At 38.6% G+C, this 20,524-nt stretch overlaps 1 protein-coding gene across 12 annotated transcripts in view; it reads right to left on the bottom strand.

The window, feature by feature from the left end:
• The window catches only part of CACNA2D1 (calcium voltage-gated channel auxiliary subunit alpha2delta 1), a 389,699-nt gene extending 373,517 nt beyond the window's left edge, over positions 1-16,182 (bottom strand). For 3 of the 12 annotated variants that reach the window (XM_062631958.1, XM_062631960.1, XM_062631966.1), the window contains exon 1: positions 15,558-16,175. In XM_062631958.1, the coding sequence (XP_062487942.1) occupies positions 15,558-15,652 (95 nt within the window). In that variant the 5' untranslated portion in view covers positions 15,653-16,175. Of the gene's footprint in view, positions 1-15,557 lie in introns of all 12 variants that reach the window. The other 9 variants (XM_062631961.1, XM_062631963.1, XM_062631965.1 and 6 more) reach the window with 4 other exon arrangements.
• Between the last annotated feature and the right edge of the window lie 4,342 nt (positions 16,183-20,524).

Here is a 20,524-nt window from a genome sequence, read left to right as displayed (position 1 = left end):
TTGAAGAGCTTAGTGCTTTTTTATTTGGATGTTGTGTAGATTAATATTCAGTCATTTGTAATTCTGCAGTTACAGAATATCCTACTGGTTATTACATTACCTCATGGTAATGAGGAAGCCCAATGCTGCTGTATAGCATCAATAATAATGCTAGCACATCATAGAAATAAGGCAAAGCGTGTACCAACAGTTCAAACATATTACAGGCTACTCCCATCAAAACCAATGCAACTCCAGTGTGTTCATACGTAGATGACAGCCTGAACATCTGTCAAAAATTCATTGAAGCTCAGATACAGAAATTTAAGTCTCTTCAACTGACCAGAGGCTGAGGACAGAATGGTACCATATTAGATGTATTGTAAATACATTAATGCAGCAGTTCCTATAATAAACTATCTGCGCCCAGTCCTACAAATATTTTGTTTGCTATTTGTAGTAAACTGGACTGTCCAGAAATATTCACATGCAAAAGCATCTGGAGGGTAAGAATGTTAAAAGAGATCTATGAGGTTTCACGCAGTTATAAAGGGTAGCAATATCCATTTTACAAAAGACTAAGAACCTTTTAATAAGTATTGGGCAAACTATTTTTCTGTCCTATCTAGCACTAACGGTGTCACCTATAGTAGAGGTTATGCCATTCTCTTGGGTACTGAACCATAAAACCATTTGTTGTCTGCCTGCATTGCAGGTACGTCTGTCCTACATTGATAAAAGCAATGAACATACAGAAAAAGAAAAATATAGAAAGCAATCTGGCTGTCTTGCATCATGTTAGAGGTGCACACACATTAGTATACAAAATATTACCCCTGTCGTTATTTGTTCCCCTACAGGTATTATCAGAGAAATCCCCTGGGAGACATAAACTATATTGCTTTATTATTACTAGGGATGCTGTTTCCATGCCAAACTTTCTGTGTAAATATCTCTGCCTCATAAGCTTCTGTTATACAGAATCCATAATAACACAGGGTTTGCCTCTTGACTGGAGCTCCTAAGTACTGTGCTAGTAAGAACAGAAACACACATACACAATGCAAGTACAGCTGATGTTCGAGGTGCTTACAGAGAAACACTCAGTGACCTGGTCTAAGATATGGCATCATTCACATGTTAAATTTAATTGTATACAATAAATCAGCCATATTAGAAATTATATTCAGGAATGCATCAGAGATAACAAATTATGTGATTGATTCCTTTCTGTACATGATTTCATAAGACTTTAAAATTCTTCTACCACCACACAAAAAATGGGGATGACAGATTGCTTCCATGCAGTTTTAGCATTATTTTGCCCCATAGCATGATACATACAAAGGCTAAGCTTAATTTCATTAAAAGATGTGACCGAAGACAAAAGTGGACATAACTCATCATCACAGTACTTCTTTGGAATGGGTTGGTAAAGATGTCATATAAAGAAGCCTTTAAAAGTACCCACAAAACTTCTACTGAAAGTAAGTTTTCAAAAATGAAGTAAGAAATAGAGAATCTTGTAATCACAGTGTAGTTGGAGTTGGAAAGAAGCTTTAAAGGTCATCGTGTCTGACCAATCTACATTGAGCAGGGACATCTTCAACTAGATCAGGTTGCTCAGAGCCCAGTACAACCTGACCTTGAATGTTTCCAGGGAACATGTTGTATCAGAGTCATTTAGAGATAATTCCTTCAGATGAACTGGCTAATGCAGTACTTGATCCCAACATCTGAAAGTCAAAGTCAAAAGCAGAAGTGTTATACTGAGAATCATTATGACACTATTCCATACTTCTACCTTCTACGTTAACTCAAAAATCGAAAGGTTTTATGTTTTGGGTTTTGATTTGGGTTTTTTTTTCTTTTGTAACAATATAAGAGTTGGAAAGAAAATAAGCAATGGGAAAAGTACTATCCAGCTCCCAAATAATAGAGGAGACAGCTTTTGCTCCTTCAGATTTCTCTTCAACACAAATTCAGAAGTTTAACAGTTCATAAGCACCACAAAACATTTTTGAGGATGAATCCACAAGCTGCTTGATTGCACACTATCAAGGCATTGTGCATATTTAATCTGAATTTTCCTTACCTTAATTTGTAGGTTAAAGTCTGTGCTAGTTGATAGCCTAAACAGGCATTCATTTTAACCATAATTCTAATTGCAATTTGTATTCAGACTTACTCTGCTCGGATAGCAGAATAAAAGCAGGAATAATAGAAAGCAAAAAAAAGCAGAAGAGCAAATAGCAAAAATCAGCACTTACACAACGTATTACATTTTGAAAGCACTGTCCAAGCAATTCTCTATGGCCTTTAGAAGAATTCACAGATCAAAGAGAAAACTGGGTAAGAACAGACAAAACCAGACCTTCAAATTCCTGTTTTATTTTTGTAAATAAATAGCTTGAAATCTTTAATCCAGCCCTAACTTAAAACTGAAACCATGTGAATTCAAACCATGTCTAGTTTTGAGATGCATAGAATGAGCTTTTCTCCTAAAAACTAAGCATAGCAGTCAGAAGGTATTACATTTGTATGGAGGCAGACAAATAGTGGTGAATTATTTCAGTTTAGAGAAAAATCAGGTGGGCATTAAACTACTGGTTTTAAAGCTTCTGAGATTCTTTTTTACTGTGTCATTTCAGCATCATTTCAGACTCTCGGAGAACTGCACACATAATGTAAAATAACAATACTTCACTGTAAATAGCCCTTATTTTTACATTGATTTTATTTAGATAGACACTGAGTGTGAAAAAGATTGTGTAATTGCTCCATTCTGAAAATGGACAGCATTAGCAGACAAGAAAACCTTCATTAGCCCATTATCCAATTTTCCCAGGTGAAAGAAATGTTGCATGGAGGGTGTGTGTCCCTGTTAAATCACATAGTAACAAACCACAAACTGGAATCAATCTATATTACTGTTGAATTAGAACAAGAATTCCACAAAGCTGTGTAGCTCACTCAGTCTATGTTTGCATATCATGTATTTGTTTAAGGACTTTGAATACACTTACAGTACTGGAAATTAAAAAGAAAAAGAAAAAGGCTTATTTTATTACTTTGCAGACTTTTAAGGATGTTTCATTGTAAGTAATGAAGAACTACTTTATTTTAAGCAGTCTTTGAATGAGTCATCTTGCAGATGATCCCCAGTTTGCAGGTTATCTATTAGGCTATTAAAAAGCCTTGAATAAGTTCTATCCAAATACATGTCATTAAGTGTCACTATATGACATTTGGATCTGATACACCAGTAATGTAAAATTTCAGGTATTGGTGAAATCTTTTTAATTAGAATATGACTGCTCCTAAAATCGCAAGATTAAATAAAGAGCTAGAAACACAAGAAGCATGAGTTCCTACTTATATAGCTAACTAGAATGGTTCGTTTTTCTGCAGTATACCACTGATACTTCCTGTTTGATAATTTTAAAGAAAATCTCAGCTAGGAAATAACTCCTGCACAGTGAAGGGCTGCACCATCTACTAAAGTCATACAGCATAAAAACCAAAAGATCAGCCAGCCATTTCTCTTTCCGCAGTGAAGCGATGTCTGAGTAATAGGAAACATCCACACATATTTCAAAAACATTTATTTTTGTAAGGCATCTTTGCCATAGCTTTTGGGTTCAAGGAGTAACTTTTAGCTAATACCTTACTTATGATTCTCAGAGTCAGATGCTTCTGCAATCTCCCCGTGTAGTGGAAGTTATTACTAAGCTTTCATTGCCAGAGACAAGGTATGTCCATTGCAGTTTTACCGAAGTTATCTACAATCTCCACCTGTCACGCTAGTCTCACATTTTCAATAATTATAGAAAACCCCTCTTATTAAGTCAAAATCATAAAAGCTGTAAAGCCAAATAACCAAAATAAGAATTCAGCTACATTTTAATATGTAAGAACAAGTAAGCATAATTCTGGCCTTGCGTATCTATTTCGTATCTTCAATGAAACACGTTTCCAGGAGAAAAAATAATGGCTGATTTTTGTAACTGAAGACAAGATCACAATGAAGATGGATAAGGAAAAGAATTTAAGGCCATAAGGCAATTTTAATATCTTGCATTTTCTAGTTTTCAATTGTTTAGCTTTACAATTAGATAGTTTTACAGTTGGATAACTTTTAACTTAGGGTTGTTTTAAAGACTGATCAGCACTTTATTCTATAAAAAGATCATTCCCGTGGAGAGTAATGGGGCAATTGTAAGATACTATTCACTAAAAAGAAATAAAGCCCCAGGTAAATAGACATGTGGAACAAAATATTTTATCACAAATATTTGTGATAAGAATGGTGCGCTTACGAAACTGAAAGCATCACTACTGAATACATAAAGTGCTTGTAGAAGCAAGAATATCTACAAGAATAACTCAACATTTTTGTTCAAAACTACCTAGCAGGCCATAAAAGTATTTTATCCTATAAGTAAATGGATTTATGAAAGGAAAAATCACTATCAGCAAAATATTTGCAAGCAAAGTATTGTTCTATGCATCCCCTACAATATTCCTTACAGCCATTTGTTAATCTTACCTCTCACCATTCACACAAGGAAGTGATGGGTGCTTTAACCCTAATTTTGTAGACTGGAAAAATGTAACTATACTAGGAACATTTACATCGCAGATGACTAAAGATACTGGCTGAGTACTTCTCTGATACCAAAGCTTATCAGAATGTCACCTCATGTCCACATAGCAAACTAACATCATGTTTAGAGTAAACCCAGCTTCATTGGGAAAAAAAAAAGAAAAAAAAAAAGGAAAAAATAAAGTTTGTCTGTAAATTTCTTGCTAGTTTTAAACTTAATAACCTGAAAAATCAAGATTTCATACCAGATGAATGAATTATTCGGTTGTGCATAATGAGGGGTTGAAATAAATGTCTTTATCATTCCTACAATTCCAAATTGCAGTGTTGAACTCTAGAACTAATTATTTAAGAAAAAAAAAAGAAAAAAAACACAAAAAAGTAAATCTGCAAAAGCCACTTACAGTTATCCTGTGCATTATTAAATATTGCAGTATTTTGAAAACAAAACTGTTTCTTCCCTACAATTCCATACCTGTAGAAAACTGGGTCTGTTCCTCATCTGGAGGAATATTTTTCAGTGCCTTCCTGCACATTAAGTACTTCTTTTTTACATGGGTACTTGCTCAGTGGGGCACAGACAATGAAGTGGCATTAGAGCTTATCATTTAAAGGGAAGACACCTGATATCACGCATGGTTTCTTTGTGATATCTTACTATTCCCCTTTGTACAGCCTAATAGAATCACGTCTTCCGTTTTATTTTATATAATTTTTACAATCAGGCCTTGGCTGTGATGACTCATTCCATTGTGATAGAACCTGCTTGTGTTTAATAGGAAAGTATTTTACGTGGATTCATCCTTCCACTCAGGATTTAAATGATACAGGACCGATACTCATCTTGCTGAAATGACACTGGTGCAAAGAAGGATGAAATTGGGTACCTAATCATTTCCAGACATTTAGCGTATATCCTGAGATATAGTCATGCAACAAACCAATTAATCCTTTGTGTATTTCTAATCAGTCAAAAGTGACTATAAGAACCAGGTTCTGCATTCAATTACAACATAGCTATTCCCCACGTGTGCAGTGCAGCAAATCTGCATAAGACATGGCCCTGCACATATTAGTGATCGTCTTCCAGGTTATGTATCTACCCACATAATCTAAATAATTCACAACAGATAAAAATCTAATCCAAGAAAATGCTAAGGCAAGAAAAGTACCTTGCTAAATAATAAAAAAAAAAAAACAAACAAACAAAAAACCTGTAAGGGCTATGCTTCATTGTTACTGTTTGTGGCAAGTCAAAATAATTGCAGGGGAAACTATGTTACTCCTGCTTGAAATCACAGTGATTCTCAGGTAATCAGTGATTGCTACTGATCATTTTAAGCACGCTACTAGTCCAAAACTGGAAATAAGTTGATGCCAGACCACCTAAATAGCATTAATTATGTACTTTTATGGTCATTTTTCTCATAGAAACAGGACATGTTACAATATACAACACATTTATTGAAGCAAGATGACAATTGGGGTGTCAATGGGAACAGAAGGAACAAAATCAGCTGTAGCCAGGGCTGCGAAAGAAGCAAATAGGTCACGTTAATGAAAACCACACAAGTGACATGAGCCCTCGGCTAGTACTGCACCCACCTATTGTCTCCATTTTAATTAAAAAGTACAAATACTCACAGTACAGATTTCAGATAAATTGGGCATCTACAGCTCCAAGTGATTTCAGCCATTGAGAACAACCATTTGCAATGTGGTGAAGGCGTGCAACTAGTGTGCAGCATTGGCATGAGTCAGATATGCTGGCTTCTGTTCATAATACTGTCTGCAGATTTTTGCTGACTCCTGTTAGTTTCTAAAAATGTTGTCAAGCTTATGTTTTTTCAATCTGTGTACATCCAAGAAGTACAGCTCGTGGGGATTAACTTCTTCTAGCTCCCCAGATCTCAAGTTACCAAAAGAAGCAGATATGATGGCACCTTTTCCACAGATTCTATTGAAAAAAAACCAAACCTTTGAGAACCAGGTAAACCAGAGACATTACCCATCCAGGAAAGGTTTGGTCATGCAAGTATCTGAGGTAAAGTGGGAATAAAGCAAAGACACAGCTTAATAAACAAGGATTAAGAGCTTAACAACACTTATCAACTACAGACGGCTTTAGAGGCATTAGCTAACAAATTAATCTTGACAATAAACCCTTGCCTGACTAAAATGGCAAAATACTGCAGTTTCTTACTTTACTGACAGAAAATAGTGTGGAAATGTAAGGTTCCAAACTTAAGAAATAATGCAAGGCAGATAAAGGGAAGCAGATAATAACAGAAAGACATATAAAAATAAAAAACTCAGCAAAGATACACACAATTCAAGAGGGATATCATACTAAACAAATCAGATTCTGATTAAATAAAAGTAAATTTTAAAAAGCCCATTATTTATTTTATTTCTATTCTTTTGCTTTTCTTTTTTCTTTCTTTCTTTCTTTCAAGTGCCACTGAATTAACTTATGAGAAAAGTCTCAGGTCAAGAAATACTTGCTGCATTAGGAAATACACACAGACCTAACCATCCTGAGGAAGGGTGACTTTACACAGATGATGCTGCAAGAAAGCTCATTGCTCACTCCACTCAATTTCCATCTTCTCTCACTTACATGTGTGTCTCTCCACTTTAACCTGTCTTTGAAATAAAATCTAATGAACTTATTACATCCATATATAAAAAGAATAAAATTGCATATGAAGCTAACAGAAAATATGGACATTCAATAACCTCTCCAGGAATTATTCTAAATACTTACTGAAGAATGTTATACTATGTATTATATTTTATTCTAATTCAACCTACTAAAAGAAATCAGCCATATATTGGCAACATATGCATTAATGGCTGTGTGAGAAGCCACCATACTTCTGGATTAAACTGACAAAACAGGATATCAACATATCTCACAGGGCAGAGCACTCCCCAAGTAAAGTGTATTGCCTCCAAGTGTAGGGCTGTATTTAGAATCCACAAGATCTCTATCAGATATTCAAATTCACACTGGGGGTCCATGAGAGTTCTTTCAGCAATATGTAAAATAAACCATTTTTCCTACCAGTCCACATCAGAATATCAAATCAAAACTTCCCTCTTAATTGACTGGTGAACTTATCTCTCAGCATGTTGATTAGTCTAATGGGACACTGGATACATATATGCAGGACTAAGTTATTCACACATAAGAACAGGGGAAGGAATAGCAAAAACCCCTAACTCCGTAATTCATACATCTAGTCATCTCTTTTTCATTACTCTCCTCCTTCCTGCAGTACCGACAAATACAATTCTTCTAGCTCAGACTCAAAACATTTTGCCGTGAATCAGTTTCCTCCCATCAAGAATGGTGTTTCTACTCTATGCAGGAGCAAAGAAAACTTCTTTCTTACTGGTTTGTTTAAGACTACCTTAGTGCAGGAAAAAAAAAAAAAGCAGCACAGTATTTAAAGGGACGACTGAGAAAAATAGCATGCCTTAATGCAGGCTTTAGTCCTGACACCCTTACCCAGGGAACTTTAATAGCTCTATTTTTATGCCTACTTAAAAGATTTAGTCTGTGCTTAGCAAAATACAATAAAAATCCCAGTAAAGATATGGGAGAGAGAGATTATCTTGCTGGGAAACATTTTAAGGTTTTGGACCAGCCTAGTGGGGAGCTGCAGAAGGGAAACAGGAGCACTTGGGCTAGGAAATTGTTTGGATGAACTGAGTCTAATTTTTCTCCTTTAAATAAAAGTAATGTAATTTATTATCCAATTGCTACAAAAACTAGACTGTGGAGTCAGCAACTTCTTTTGTGTTCTCATTTACTTTGCAAATCAGATCAGAAGTGAATCAGAACTTATTATAATGGATAAATTTCAGAGTCTTTGCCCATAGACTTCAACTGAGGCTTTATAAGCATGAGGGCTGAAAAAAGGACCACTGCTCCAATATATACGTCTATGTTAAAGATGACTGCTGTGTCAAAAATTATTCTTAGCCCATATGATCCACAGGACATCTGCATCCCTGGCTTGAGATGCATGGCTCTAGAGAAATACAGGAGATTTCAAAAATGAAAAATGCTTAAGTCACTACACAGAAGATCTGCTACAAAGTCAGGCTACAGTTCTTGTCCTGACTGTCTCTGAAAAGAGAGGGAGCGAGAATGTAATTTAAAGAGGGTGAAAATCCAATAAAATATTATTTTATAACAGTCAACAATATTATGACTTCATATTCCCATTCCATGGGTATTTCAGGCCCGCTTCAGATTAAAAAAAGTCTGACTTTGAATTACTGTAATTAACTGCAAAAGCTTGCTGATTTGTTGATGCAAAATAATGTCAATCTTTTTCAGAAACTTGTTAGAATCTTAGTAAATAAATAGCAAAGATTATACAAGGAACAGAAACTCGGCTCTTTGTCATCGATTTGCTGCTGGTGCGCAGAGAGTGTTGTAAGGAGGGACAGAAGCAAAAACCCGCGGTCCTTTCCCTAACATCAGTAGTGTAACATTACCAAATGGGGAGCCATATTCTCACCACAGTGTGCTTGTGAAAGAGGGAGCCTATTTTACACTTCACCCTGAAAACTTATTAAGTCTGGGAGGAAGGAAGGTGTGAAACACTGAGTTTGCTTAGAAGAAGAGTAGGTCAAAAAAGAGTTTAGAAAGTACTAGAGGGGGAAAAGACAAATCCCTCTTGAGCTGAGTAGCTTCAGGCATATGCCATTAATTTTTAGCTATTAAAAAGTGCTGAGGCATATTTTTAAAATCTTCACCCTTTCCTGAATATTCTTTTTCAGAGAACATGAGCAGGCCTTTTTAATTTCAGGGTAGAAACAGCATAGTCTGGCCCTAAATTGTGAATATCCAACCCATTAATGAAGTATAAATGCAGTTGAGAGTGATTTGCACCCTAAGCGTGAGCCACTCTTGCACTGCTACTGTGTGCTTTACACAATACTTACCACTTGACATAAAAATCACATTCTGCAAACAATAGTGATTCCAGTTCTCTTTTACTATAGGGAATCAGGAGGGAAAGAAGAACCACAACACTTTGTAGTAGCAATGACAAATTTGCTGTAGTAAGGACTGATTGACGTAAATGATACAAAATCCAGCTCTTGGTCTGATGCTGCAGAACAAAGCACTGCCCAACACATATTTGAGAAAAGTTAAGTGGGATCAGGCTATTTAATAGATGCAACAAGATAAATAAATCAGAGCTGCAATTTCAAATTCAAATCGTGTAACTATTCGATACCTGTCTTGCAGCAGCTGCAGATGGTATGAAAAAGCTGATGCAAGAATGAGCTAAGAGTGATCTAAGACACAACACAAAGATGCTGTCCAGAAAAGGGTGCAGAAATGCAGTTATTATTTTGCACTTCTTAAGTTCTGTGTACTTTCAAGGTGCTAAATATGTTTTACCAGGACACCAAGGACACTAAGCTGTCATTCTTTCTATCAAAAAGTCTGATTCAGCATTTGTAGAAGACATGATAAAGTACGGCATCTGGTTTTCCCAAATCATAGCTATGGTCCAAAAGTTTGATTCCAGTGTTGTGTTCTGTCAAATCTTTTCTTCTGTTAAAGAAGATATTTTAACAAGGCACTAGAAAACAACATTTTCTGCTGTTGTCACTAAGGTCTTGGTAAGTGCTCTAAACAACATGCATCCCAAGCATACAGGGATCAAAAGCTCAGATACTGCACTCACTGCAAAGAAGTACAAAACAGTATGAGGCCCAATTCTGTTTCAAATATGGTCAACAATAGTGAGAATAAATAATTTCTCTCTTAAACTACTAAAACAATCCTAAACTGTAACCCCCATATCGCAGGGGTTTAAGTAAAACATTGGTCCAGAAGATTACACTACCTTAGGTAAAGGATTCTCACACAAGAAAGAATAAAGGCATAAGCATGTCAGATCACAAATATCAGCAGGCAACTGTAGTCTGATTTGTTTCTTTGCTACTAAAGATTAAAGTAATAATAATTTGACCATGCCTCCATCGATTTAAAATGCTCTGCTAGATAAATATTTTTAAGATCTGTACAAAAGGCCTTCTATTTAACAATGAATATATTTCAGACTAATGTGCTGCCAAGCTCCAGCTCTCTAGCAGCTGAATTCTTGGATAAAATCATTTTGCAGGGTATGAGCAATGCAGTTCTGAAAATAGCATCACTGCAAAATGAAAGATGGCAAGAACCTCTACGATGCTTATTTATTTCAGTGAAATTTCATCTCTTATGATCAGTATCTACTTTGACATTCTAAGCTGAATTTTCACACTTAATAAAATGTAAATCTATAGGGTTTGTTAATTTTGAGGCCCCAGCACAAATTTCTAAGAAGGAAATAAGAAAAAAATATCACATTCACAGTTTACATGATAAAATATGAGAAACAGAAAAATGCTTTGTGGAACCACAAATTTGAATTTATCAACACCACACATACAGAGACACAAAAAGAAACCAACACCAATCAACAAGCTGCTTTGCACTCATCTTTAAGTATGTTTCTACTAGAAGAATGGATTGGAGGGATGCTTTTTAAAATACCAGTAGGTTTACTCATCTTGCATAAAGCTCAGCATCCAGACATGTGCTGCTGAGAAAACACTAAGAGGTGATACTGCACTTCCCTGATTCTAGGTAGATTACATCTTTGGCTTCTTTCCAATTCATATGGAGATGATAGACTTCTGATATTATCCTCATAATGAAGATTTTTAAATATATATTTATTTAATTTAAACACAATTTTCAAATTAACATTATTTTCTAATGAACATCAGCATTAAAATTGGCATTTTTCTTTCACAGACTTTGTGCTAAAAATGAGATTACATGTATATGTGTTGTGTCAAAATCCCTAAGTCTGACAATAGAAACAGATGAACAGAACACATCGTAAGTATCCTCTATCTACATTTGGTCACTGATTCTATATAGAGTGATATTGTGTACCAAACCCAGCTACTTCTCAGCAAGATCTATACTTGTTCGGTCCATGTGCAGAAACCAAAATACAGATGTCCCAGTTGTGCAAGCTCTAATTCACATAACTCATACAGACTTCCCTGAGCTGTCCTAATGACACCAAAACAGTAAGAATGATTCATGCAAATGAACAATGGGGATACACAATGTCTCCTCTAAAAATTTCCTGCCTGCATACGTATATATATGTGTTCATATGTATATTATTTTTATCTTTTGTATATTATTTTTATCTGCAGACGTTTTACACCATTTATTTAAGTAACATATCTGGCTTGAATATAATGTAGAGTTTAATATTTACATACAGAACAGGTGAACTGAGGGGGAAAAAAGGACAAAAGATAAAAAAGAGTGGGGGAGGGAAATTAGAGAAGAGAAAAGAAAAGAAAAACAGACATTAAGCTATATCCAGAATGATGCAATTACAGCAACAATCCCACTGGTATTGAAAGGCTACTTTGTAGGTTTATCCAAATTAAAATATCTGCTTTGCTTTGTTGTTTGCTGCTTCTTTTTTCATCAGCACACACAGGTTTATCATCAGAAAGCAGCAGATATAGCTTTATATCATATATTGCTTGCTATCAGTAGAAATCAAAACTAGCAAGACATACTGTGTCAAAACCATACTTTAGAATTACAACATATTTTTAAACTCAAGACTACCTGTTTTGATGAAGTATAGATAAAAGAATAGAAATAAAGTGAGTTCTGTGCAACCTTTATTACAAAACAAACTGCATTTATTGAACAGTATCTTTTTTCCTCAAGCCTGTGCAGATGTGGATAATAAATAGACATATATGGCTACAAAGAAGGAAGCGCTTAGTGTACTGTGTTAGCAGTAGTGTGGTTATAGTGACAGGAGTACTATATACAACAATATACTCATATAAGTGCAAAATACCTACTGTGCTGCATATATAATTGAAGTCCTTGGAGTTGTTACATTAAAAGTAAGAGCATGATATCCCGTACCAACATATAATACATCCCTAATACATGATACAATGAAAATGATATGCTTTAATGAAACCAAATATGTACCAACTGGTAGCTAAGCCTTATAGCTAAAGATCAAGACATAATTACTGATATACTTAAGCAGTTCATTAAAAAAAAAAAAAAAAAAGCCTCCAATATTTGCAGTGAAATACTCCAACACAGGAAGCAACAAATGCAATTATGCCACCTGCTCAGATTCACAATGAAAAATTAAGGCTCCCATTTCATCCAGCACAACCCTTCCCTTTAAATTCTCTTGAGTTGCTGGATAAATATATCAGAGCCTTTCTGCCTTGTCAGAGAAGTAAAATTAATCAAGTGACTGGGATTCTATCAAACAGGCATTGCTTAAACCTTCATCACTTTTTTTTGCTAAGAATGTTTCATACTTGCATACTACTGATCAGGACTTCTGAATGCTTTAGTAAAAGCACATGTTAAACTATATATTGATGCAGAAGGAACAGATGACTGAAGGGAAAGAGACTGTATAATAATGAGCTGTTAATGAAATCATGAACTATATAGTCCAGATTATGCACATTGCTCAGACAACAGCTGGGAAATGCTGCTTCCTCAGACCAACTTTTTAGCTAAGAGGAAAGGAGACTGAAAATAATGGAGAGAGAGCAGGTAGCTATGAACATAATATCAGCAAACCTTTGGTTCTTTAATTATTAATGTCCTTTCTTTCCTTTATTCTCTTCTCCTGTGTTTTTTCCTATTTTTAATATTCTTAAAATATTAAATCTTTCATATTAATGGCATTTGCATCACTTCTCCTTGTTCTTCCCCATTTGTAATCTATAGTGGGAAAAACACAGCTGCCAAGTCTTAATAAAGAAACCCAAAAATGTTTTCCCTTTCACCTGTGACATCACTACCTTTTTGCAGAGCAGCTCTCCCTGCATAACCCTGTTGTACTGTCTTCTGAATGAACTAAAGCATCTTTGCTCTTTGATTTAATTTCAAAGGGGAAACATTACTGTGAAGGATGGACAGGTACTATAGATTGTTTCTACAATGTTTCAATGGGATAATAATGAGAAAAAAGAAAGCCAACAGCAAGTGGATTGTGGAGAACATGGAAATGCTGCGGACTAATAACATATTCTGAATTACTTAATCATAGGTATAGTTATAATTAAAGTTATATATTTCCCTGTTGACAATTTCTGTTATCATCACTGGCAGTGAAGGCAAATTCTGAACGGAATCAGCAAACACAGAGGACAAAAACAATTTTAAGGAAATATCACATAATGTTATGCTAAAAAGCGATCTAGATTTCTATTTGAAATGATACACTATCCTTTTTATACAGTATTCTTTTAATCTCACTAGGTTCCATATGTCTTTCTCCTTTAAAACTAGAAAAATCTATTTAGAAGATAAATTTTAATTGTGCATGATAACTTACCAGCTCAGTAAGAAACAGTAAATAGAGGAGCTCAAACACAAGAAAAGCACTGACTTAAAAAGCCCTGGCTTTGCATTTTGTCACTCTTGCTTCTATGTGACACATCTTTATAAACTGCAACACAAGAGTATTTTAAAAGATAATTTTCCCTCCAATGAAAGGCTATATTTATTTAACTTAAAAGACATTAAGTGGTTATTTTATACTAATCTTTGTATTCCTTTCTTTCATTTAACAGTGCGAGTACCCGTTTGAGTCTCTCATAATGGCACCGATACTCAGAACTGAATCCAATTATAACAACCTACCAGCAGTACTAATTGGTGAAAATGCATTGCTGGTAATTGCTGCAAACTCATCCTTCTGCACCGCGTGAACGAGGGCAATAAATTCTACCCAGCGTTAAACAATAGGGAAGGCTACCATTAGCACTGTTAAGTAAAATGCATTAAAGTGAGACATCCACCTAAAAGTTACCTAGTGGTGGCTTTAACCCGGATTCAGGGACTGAGGTAAATGTTTCCAAACAACAAAAAAAGAATATAAAAATAATAAGGTAAAAAAAGAGAAGAAAAGGCAAGGAAACCCTATCCACAGTGTTTTGCTGTGGATCTCCCCCCCCCGATCTGTAGACGAATCTCCAGTATGATGGAAGCTTATTTCTGCCTTTCTCTTTTTGCACGCTTTCATTATGTGATCTTTGCACTGCTCTGAGCAACACTTCCATTCTGCTAAGCATGCAGTGGTTTAAAGATCTCTATCTCACGGCCACGCAAAACACAAAGCTGCTCGCACCGAAAGCATCCCTCAGCTCCCGTAAAGGCGGGTTTTGAGAAGTAACGATTTGCAAGGCCAGCCCTGAGGAAAGCAGTTCTGCTGTGTTGCTTTAAGGATGCTGAACCGCTTCGGTGTGGCACAGGCGTGGGCACCATCCCGCACCCCCCACAGCCCCGGGCACAAAACATACCCCGAGGCTGCCAACACCCTCCGGGGTGCGCTGGACCACGGCCAGGCAGGGGGGAGCTGAGGCATCGGCTCCCAACTTCGAGCCTTCCCCTCTGCCTGATTCACACGCCAGAAAATCTGCTTTTAGAGCGGATTTTCATATAATCTTGAAAGTTTCAGATTTAAAATATTTTTTCAACAGTGTCAGAACTCCAGCCAGGCTGAAATAACCTTTGTGGGAGGAGGGGGCGGGCTCTGTGTAACTCGAAACTTTCCCCTCAGCGCTGCCGAGCTGCCGAGGTATATTTAGCACCGGGAGGTGCTCGGGTTCGGGGCTCCAAGGCGAAGCATTCGTGTCATAAGTTCCGTCGCCGCCTGTGACCGGGGCGCGCTCCCCTCCTCCCGGCACCCCGAACTACCGTTACTCTTTCCCGAGTGAAAACAGCCGAAATCCCGCAGTTTTACCTCACCGCCCGGACTGACTTTATTTATTTCCCTTTGTATTGTGGCCAGGGCCGCGCTCCCCTCGGCGCAGCCCCGGCCGTGCCTCCCGCCCGCAACCCCGTCCTGCACCCCTTGGGACTTACGTGGTGGCAGAGGGGAAAGGTCCCTCCGAAGAGTGGTTCATCACCAAGGACTGGAAAAGTGTCAGGCTAAAAACCAGCAGCCAGCCAGCAGCCATCTTCCTGATCGAAGATCGATCCCCCTTCCCCAAGTCGGCGAGACGGCAATAATAATAAATTCAATTATCGTGTGTGGTGTGGTGGTGGCGGGGGGGGGGCTGTTGTTTTTTAAAGCCTCCTCCGCTCCCCCCCACCCGCCCCCTTCGCAGGAGGCGCAGCCCAGAGATGTGTGGAGAAGCGGGAGCACGGCCGAGGGTGGGAAGGAGGAGGAGAAACGATGGAGATCTGTGGGTGGAGAGGGAGAGAAATAGAGAAGAGAGACGGAGAGATACTCTACTCTCTGCTACTCCAGCAGCAGCTCCAGCTTCATCTGATCCGCCGCCATCAGCGCTACTTTTGTAACAGATCCCCGCTCACTCTATGTGCGTGTATGTCCTTCCCTGATTTATTTCCCTGATTGCAGAGCAGGAGGAGAGAGAGGCAAAGCGGGGTGGGGGCTCCTGAAAGAGAAGAAGAAAGAAGGGAAGAGTTGGGCAGATCTGCTCCCGGCTCTTTTTTTCCCTGCCGGCAGCGGGGGAGCGTCGGGGCGGGGAGCAGAGGAGGGCGCCGGGCGCTGTGGCTGCCGCGCTCCTTACAAGGCAGCCGAGGAACTCCCGGGCCGGGCAGGGCCCCCGCGGGAGCCGCTCCCGCCCCGCTCCGCCCGCCGCGGGCTGCGTGCCTCACCTCCCGCAGCCCGGACGCTATTTTTAAACCCGCTTCGTGCCTTGTTTTAATTCTCCCCCCCCCCACCTCCTCCCGTTTAAGCACAGCCTCACACAGCCCCTGTGCCACCAGCCGGGGCTGCGCTTTCAAACACATACATACATAGATACAGCTCGTTCGCCGCTGAATGTAGCAGCGTTCCCCAGCCCAGAGGGGCGAGCCCGGCGCGGTGCCGCCCCGCGGACGGGAGCTGTCTTTCGCGGGGTCCCGTTCCCGGCGCCGCTCGTGGTAAGCGGGTCCCTGGGGCCACGGCGGGGAGTCCGCAGGCTTCACCCCGTCCCAGCCGCTCCTCTAACATAGACAGTAATTTCAGGTTCCCCTGAGAGGACAAATTCCGTTTCGGCCGTTATTTTACCCGTGTTCACCAGTCTCTGTGGCAGCTATAATGGGGAAAGTAATCCAGAGAAAGATCTCTTAGCTTATTCACTAAAGCAGTCAAAAGTTCAGTGACAATTCTGGCTTTCTTAGATATGGAATAAACGGGTTGCTATTTTCGTTTGGTTTTCTTTCTTTTCATATGCTTGTACATTTTTATTTACTTAATTACATATAATTATGTAATTATAATGATATTCGAGTATATTTAATTAGTCCAACAGGTGAAAATGAAGGAGCAGACCCAGTATTCCTGTTTTTTCACATCCTTTATATTTAAGGATCACATCATCTTGAATCCATTAACTCGCAACAATTTCTATAAACAAAAAAAAGTGCTCATCTCTATTTTAAAGGTGGCAAAAGGACCAAAGCTGATATCCACAAATGAAGAATGGAGTGTTCACATTGCTTAGGCTCGAAGCCAGCCTGATATTTCAGTTGCAATCTGTACAGCATGCAGTCACTCATCTACATTGTTTCTGGATTGGAGCTGGCACTTTGGAGCTGGTGGGAAGAGCTCCCAGTTGTCTTCACCTATCCACCTACCTATAGGTACGTAGGATTCAGGGTTTGAATGCAAGTCGGAAATAGCAATTTCTAAAATGATATTTCAGTCTGCAGAGTCAAACAGGCTGAAGGCTATCCACAGCCCAGCTTTTGTAGGTTTCTATAGGCTTTATGGTTTGGCCACATCAAGTGCAACACTTCAGGTACTAAGCCAACCATATCTTGGGCTGCATCCAAAGGAGCATGCCCAGCAGGTCAAAGAAGGTGTTTCTTCCCCTTTGCTCTCATGAGACCCACCTAGAGTACTGCATCCAGCTCTGGGGTCCTCAGCACAGGGAAGACATGGACCTGTTGGAGACTGTCCAGAGGCGGCCCACAGAAATTATCAGAGGGATAGTGCTCCTCTCCTATGAGGAAAGGCTGAGAGAGTTGGCATTGTTCAGCCTGGAAGCGAGAAGATTGTGGAGACCTTATTGCAGCCTTTCAAAGGGACCTATAAGAAAGATGGGAGAGACATTTTATCAGGGCCTGTTGTGTTAAGACAAGGGGTAATTGTTTTAAACTAAAATAGGGGAGATTCAGGTTGGATATGAGGAAGAAATTCTTTACAATGAGGGTGGTAAGACATCAGCACAACTTGCCCAGAGAGGTGGTGGATGCAGCATCCTTGGAGACAAACAGAGGCAGCCTGGATGTGGTTCTGGGCAACCTGATCTAGTTAAAGATATCCCTGCTCATTGAAGGGGGGTTGGACTGGATGGCCATTGAAGGTCCCTTCCAACCCAGACTACTCTTATGATTCTATTCTATGCTTCTACAACTGCTCCTCTGAGCACCTCTCCTTTCTGACAGGGCATAGAGGCAGCAGTGGCCTCAGGGTACAGTGAGTAACTGAAGAGTCACGTGTTTCGGAAGACAGAAGTCTTGCTTCACACATGATGAATAGCAAAGAGATATAGGGTGGAGAGAAAACACTAGGGAGTGGAGTAAATGTCTGGAGAAATGCACAGAGGAAAGAGGCTGGAAATATGGAGTCATTCAGGTTGCACAAGGCCATGACAGATTTACTTCTTAAAGTGTAATTTAAGGCATCTGCTTGCTCTTGGGGCCCCATAATGCTTAAGGGTATCACTGTCCCGTATCAATTTGATTATGAACATGAATATTCAAAAAAAAACCCATCCTACTGGTTCTGGTCCTTGCTAGCACTCTGAAGATTAGCAGAAGTTCATGTCTAAACTCTGATGAGATCCACAGACTAGAAGTTCTGTTAGTTGTGCCCCAAAACACCTACAGCCTTGCAGTAGACAGCACAGGGATGGATTAACAGTCCGACAGTACCCTCTCAGAATAAAAGGTGGAAATGCTTTGTCTGGCTGCTTCCTTACCTGAAGGATCCAGCATTCACCCATGTCATCTCTGCTCAACAGGGAGGTGGTAGTGTTCAGTTCCCAGCTGTGCTTCTTCTAGAGCCCACACATTGCTCACCAAGCTGTGGACTTGGGAAAAGGTGCTCTCCCGTGGAAGTGGGCAAGCAGAAAAGGATGCACAAGAGAATATTCAAATGACTGTGCAAAACGCAATGGAAAACAGCTTCAGTAGGTGGGAATAATCAAAATCACTCTTCCCCAGACGTACTGTTTCAATATAACATACAGAAAACAAAGACAGATTAAAAGATAACAGAAACTAATAAATAGAAAAATATAGTGTTATACAGTGATGTTTCTTTCATCATTAGTGTAATCTTCTGTAAGCCTATATTTCTGATGCTGCATCCATCCTTTATTTATGCCCTCCTAAGGGCAATAATTATTACTAATAATAATTGCAACAGCAATAACACATGGCTAGCGATGCAACGGTGCAATGCCTGAGTGGATTGGCACCCCACCTAGTACTGTCAGGTCCAGATTGTGACTGTTGCATCAGTACTAATAACACTGTAACAATAGCTGAAATATGAAAAGTATGCTAGAGAAAATAATGCTGTGTTTTAATAGGGCAATATTTGAAGTATCAAATCTACCGTGCTATTTACAATTGTATAACGAGACTATCTGCAAAGTAATCTTGTACTATCCTGTAGTGAATGCTACTTAAGTGCAACTGAATACCTGTGAAGCTCACTGAAACTCAGGGATGAAGGAGAAAAAAGTTCTCTACATGTAACTCCAGCATGGAGAAGAAATACACAGGTTAGCTCCAAACAAGCTGGTTGAGATCTTAAGGAACAGCCAAGGCTGGAAAATGGAGCTCAGCAGGGGCTCCCCTATGTGGCATTCATCAGAAGACTCAGATCTGTGATACACAGCTCACGTTCAGCCTGCAAGCTTTACAAGATTTACAAGCAAACTTGGACTGGAGCCCAGTTTTGCAAAAAGCTGGACTCAAATAACAGTTTTCCTTCAAAATTAAGTGAGGCTTGAAGCTGGGTTTTGAATTTTTGCCTTTTTTTGAATCTGAAACTTAGAAAACCTGAAGCACAGGGAAGAAAACAATGCAGGAGTTACTCCAGGAGTCATGTGTTATTTACTAATTACTCACCCTTCTGTTTCACCTAATTGCGTATGGCTTAAAAATACATTTAAATGCCAGGTATTTAGTGAAGATGCAGAATGCTTAAAAATGTTAACCTCATGTACAAACATGTATCAATATGAGTAATTATGTTCAAATGAGCTCCCACTAGCTTTAAGTGTTTGATTGACTTAAAACATGATACTAGCAGAATTCAGTTTCTTGATATTTCTTCATTTTCCCTAATCTGGGGGAAAAAACCCAAACAATCCCACAAATGTAGTTTCATCATGAAATTTTAAAAAGCCATTAAAATCTCCTAACCGATGTCAATTCCTTTGCATTTGATGATCATACTCTTTCCCTATGGAGTCACATTTCAGACAATATGTTAAATACATGGTGTGTACTTCACAGTAATGTTGCACTGCAGATAATCTTATAATTTATCTGTGTTAAGGTTCCTAAAGATCTATTACAGCTGACAAGTCTTCTTTTTAAAGCACTTATAGACTTGAATGAGAAAACACGAAGGTAAATCTTTCTTCATTCTTACTTCACCTCATTCTAAACTTAATGCCTGTCCTATCTGACCGAGACCTTTCTGTGAAGGAGCACAGGAATGGCAGTGATTGATACACTGAGAGGGGCTTTACAAAAAGTTTGCTTTGCAACTACTTGGTGGGCTTGGCAAAGTAAGGCTTACGGTTGGACTAGATGATCTTAAAGGTCTTTTCAAACCCAAATGATTCTATTCTATTCTG

The sequence above is a fragment of the Pezoporus occidentalis genome, unplaced genomic scaffold, assembly GCF_034315485.1.
Source record: "Pezoporus occidentalis ecotype Australia unplaced genomic scaffold, CSIRO_AGI_Poc_V1 ctg38, whole genome shotgun sequence".
In the NCBI taxonomy this organism is placed as follows: Eukaryota; Metazoa; Chordata; class Aves; order Psittaciformes; family Psittacidae; genus Pezoporus; species Pezoporus occidentalis.
This window is presented reverse-complemented; position numbering and strand designations above follow the sequence as displayed.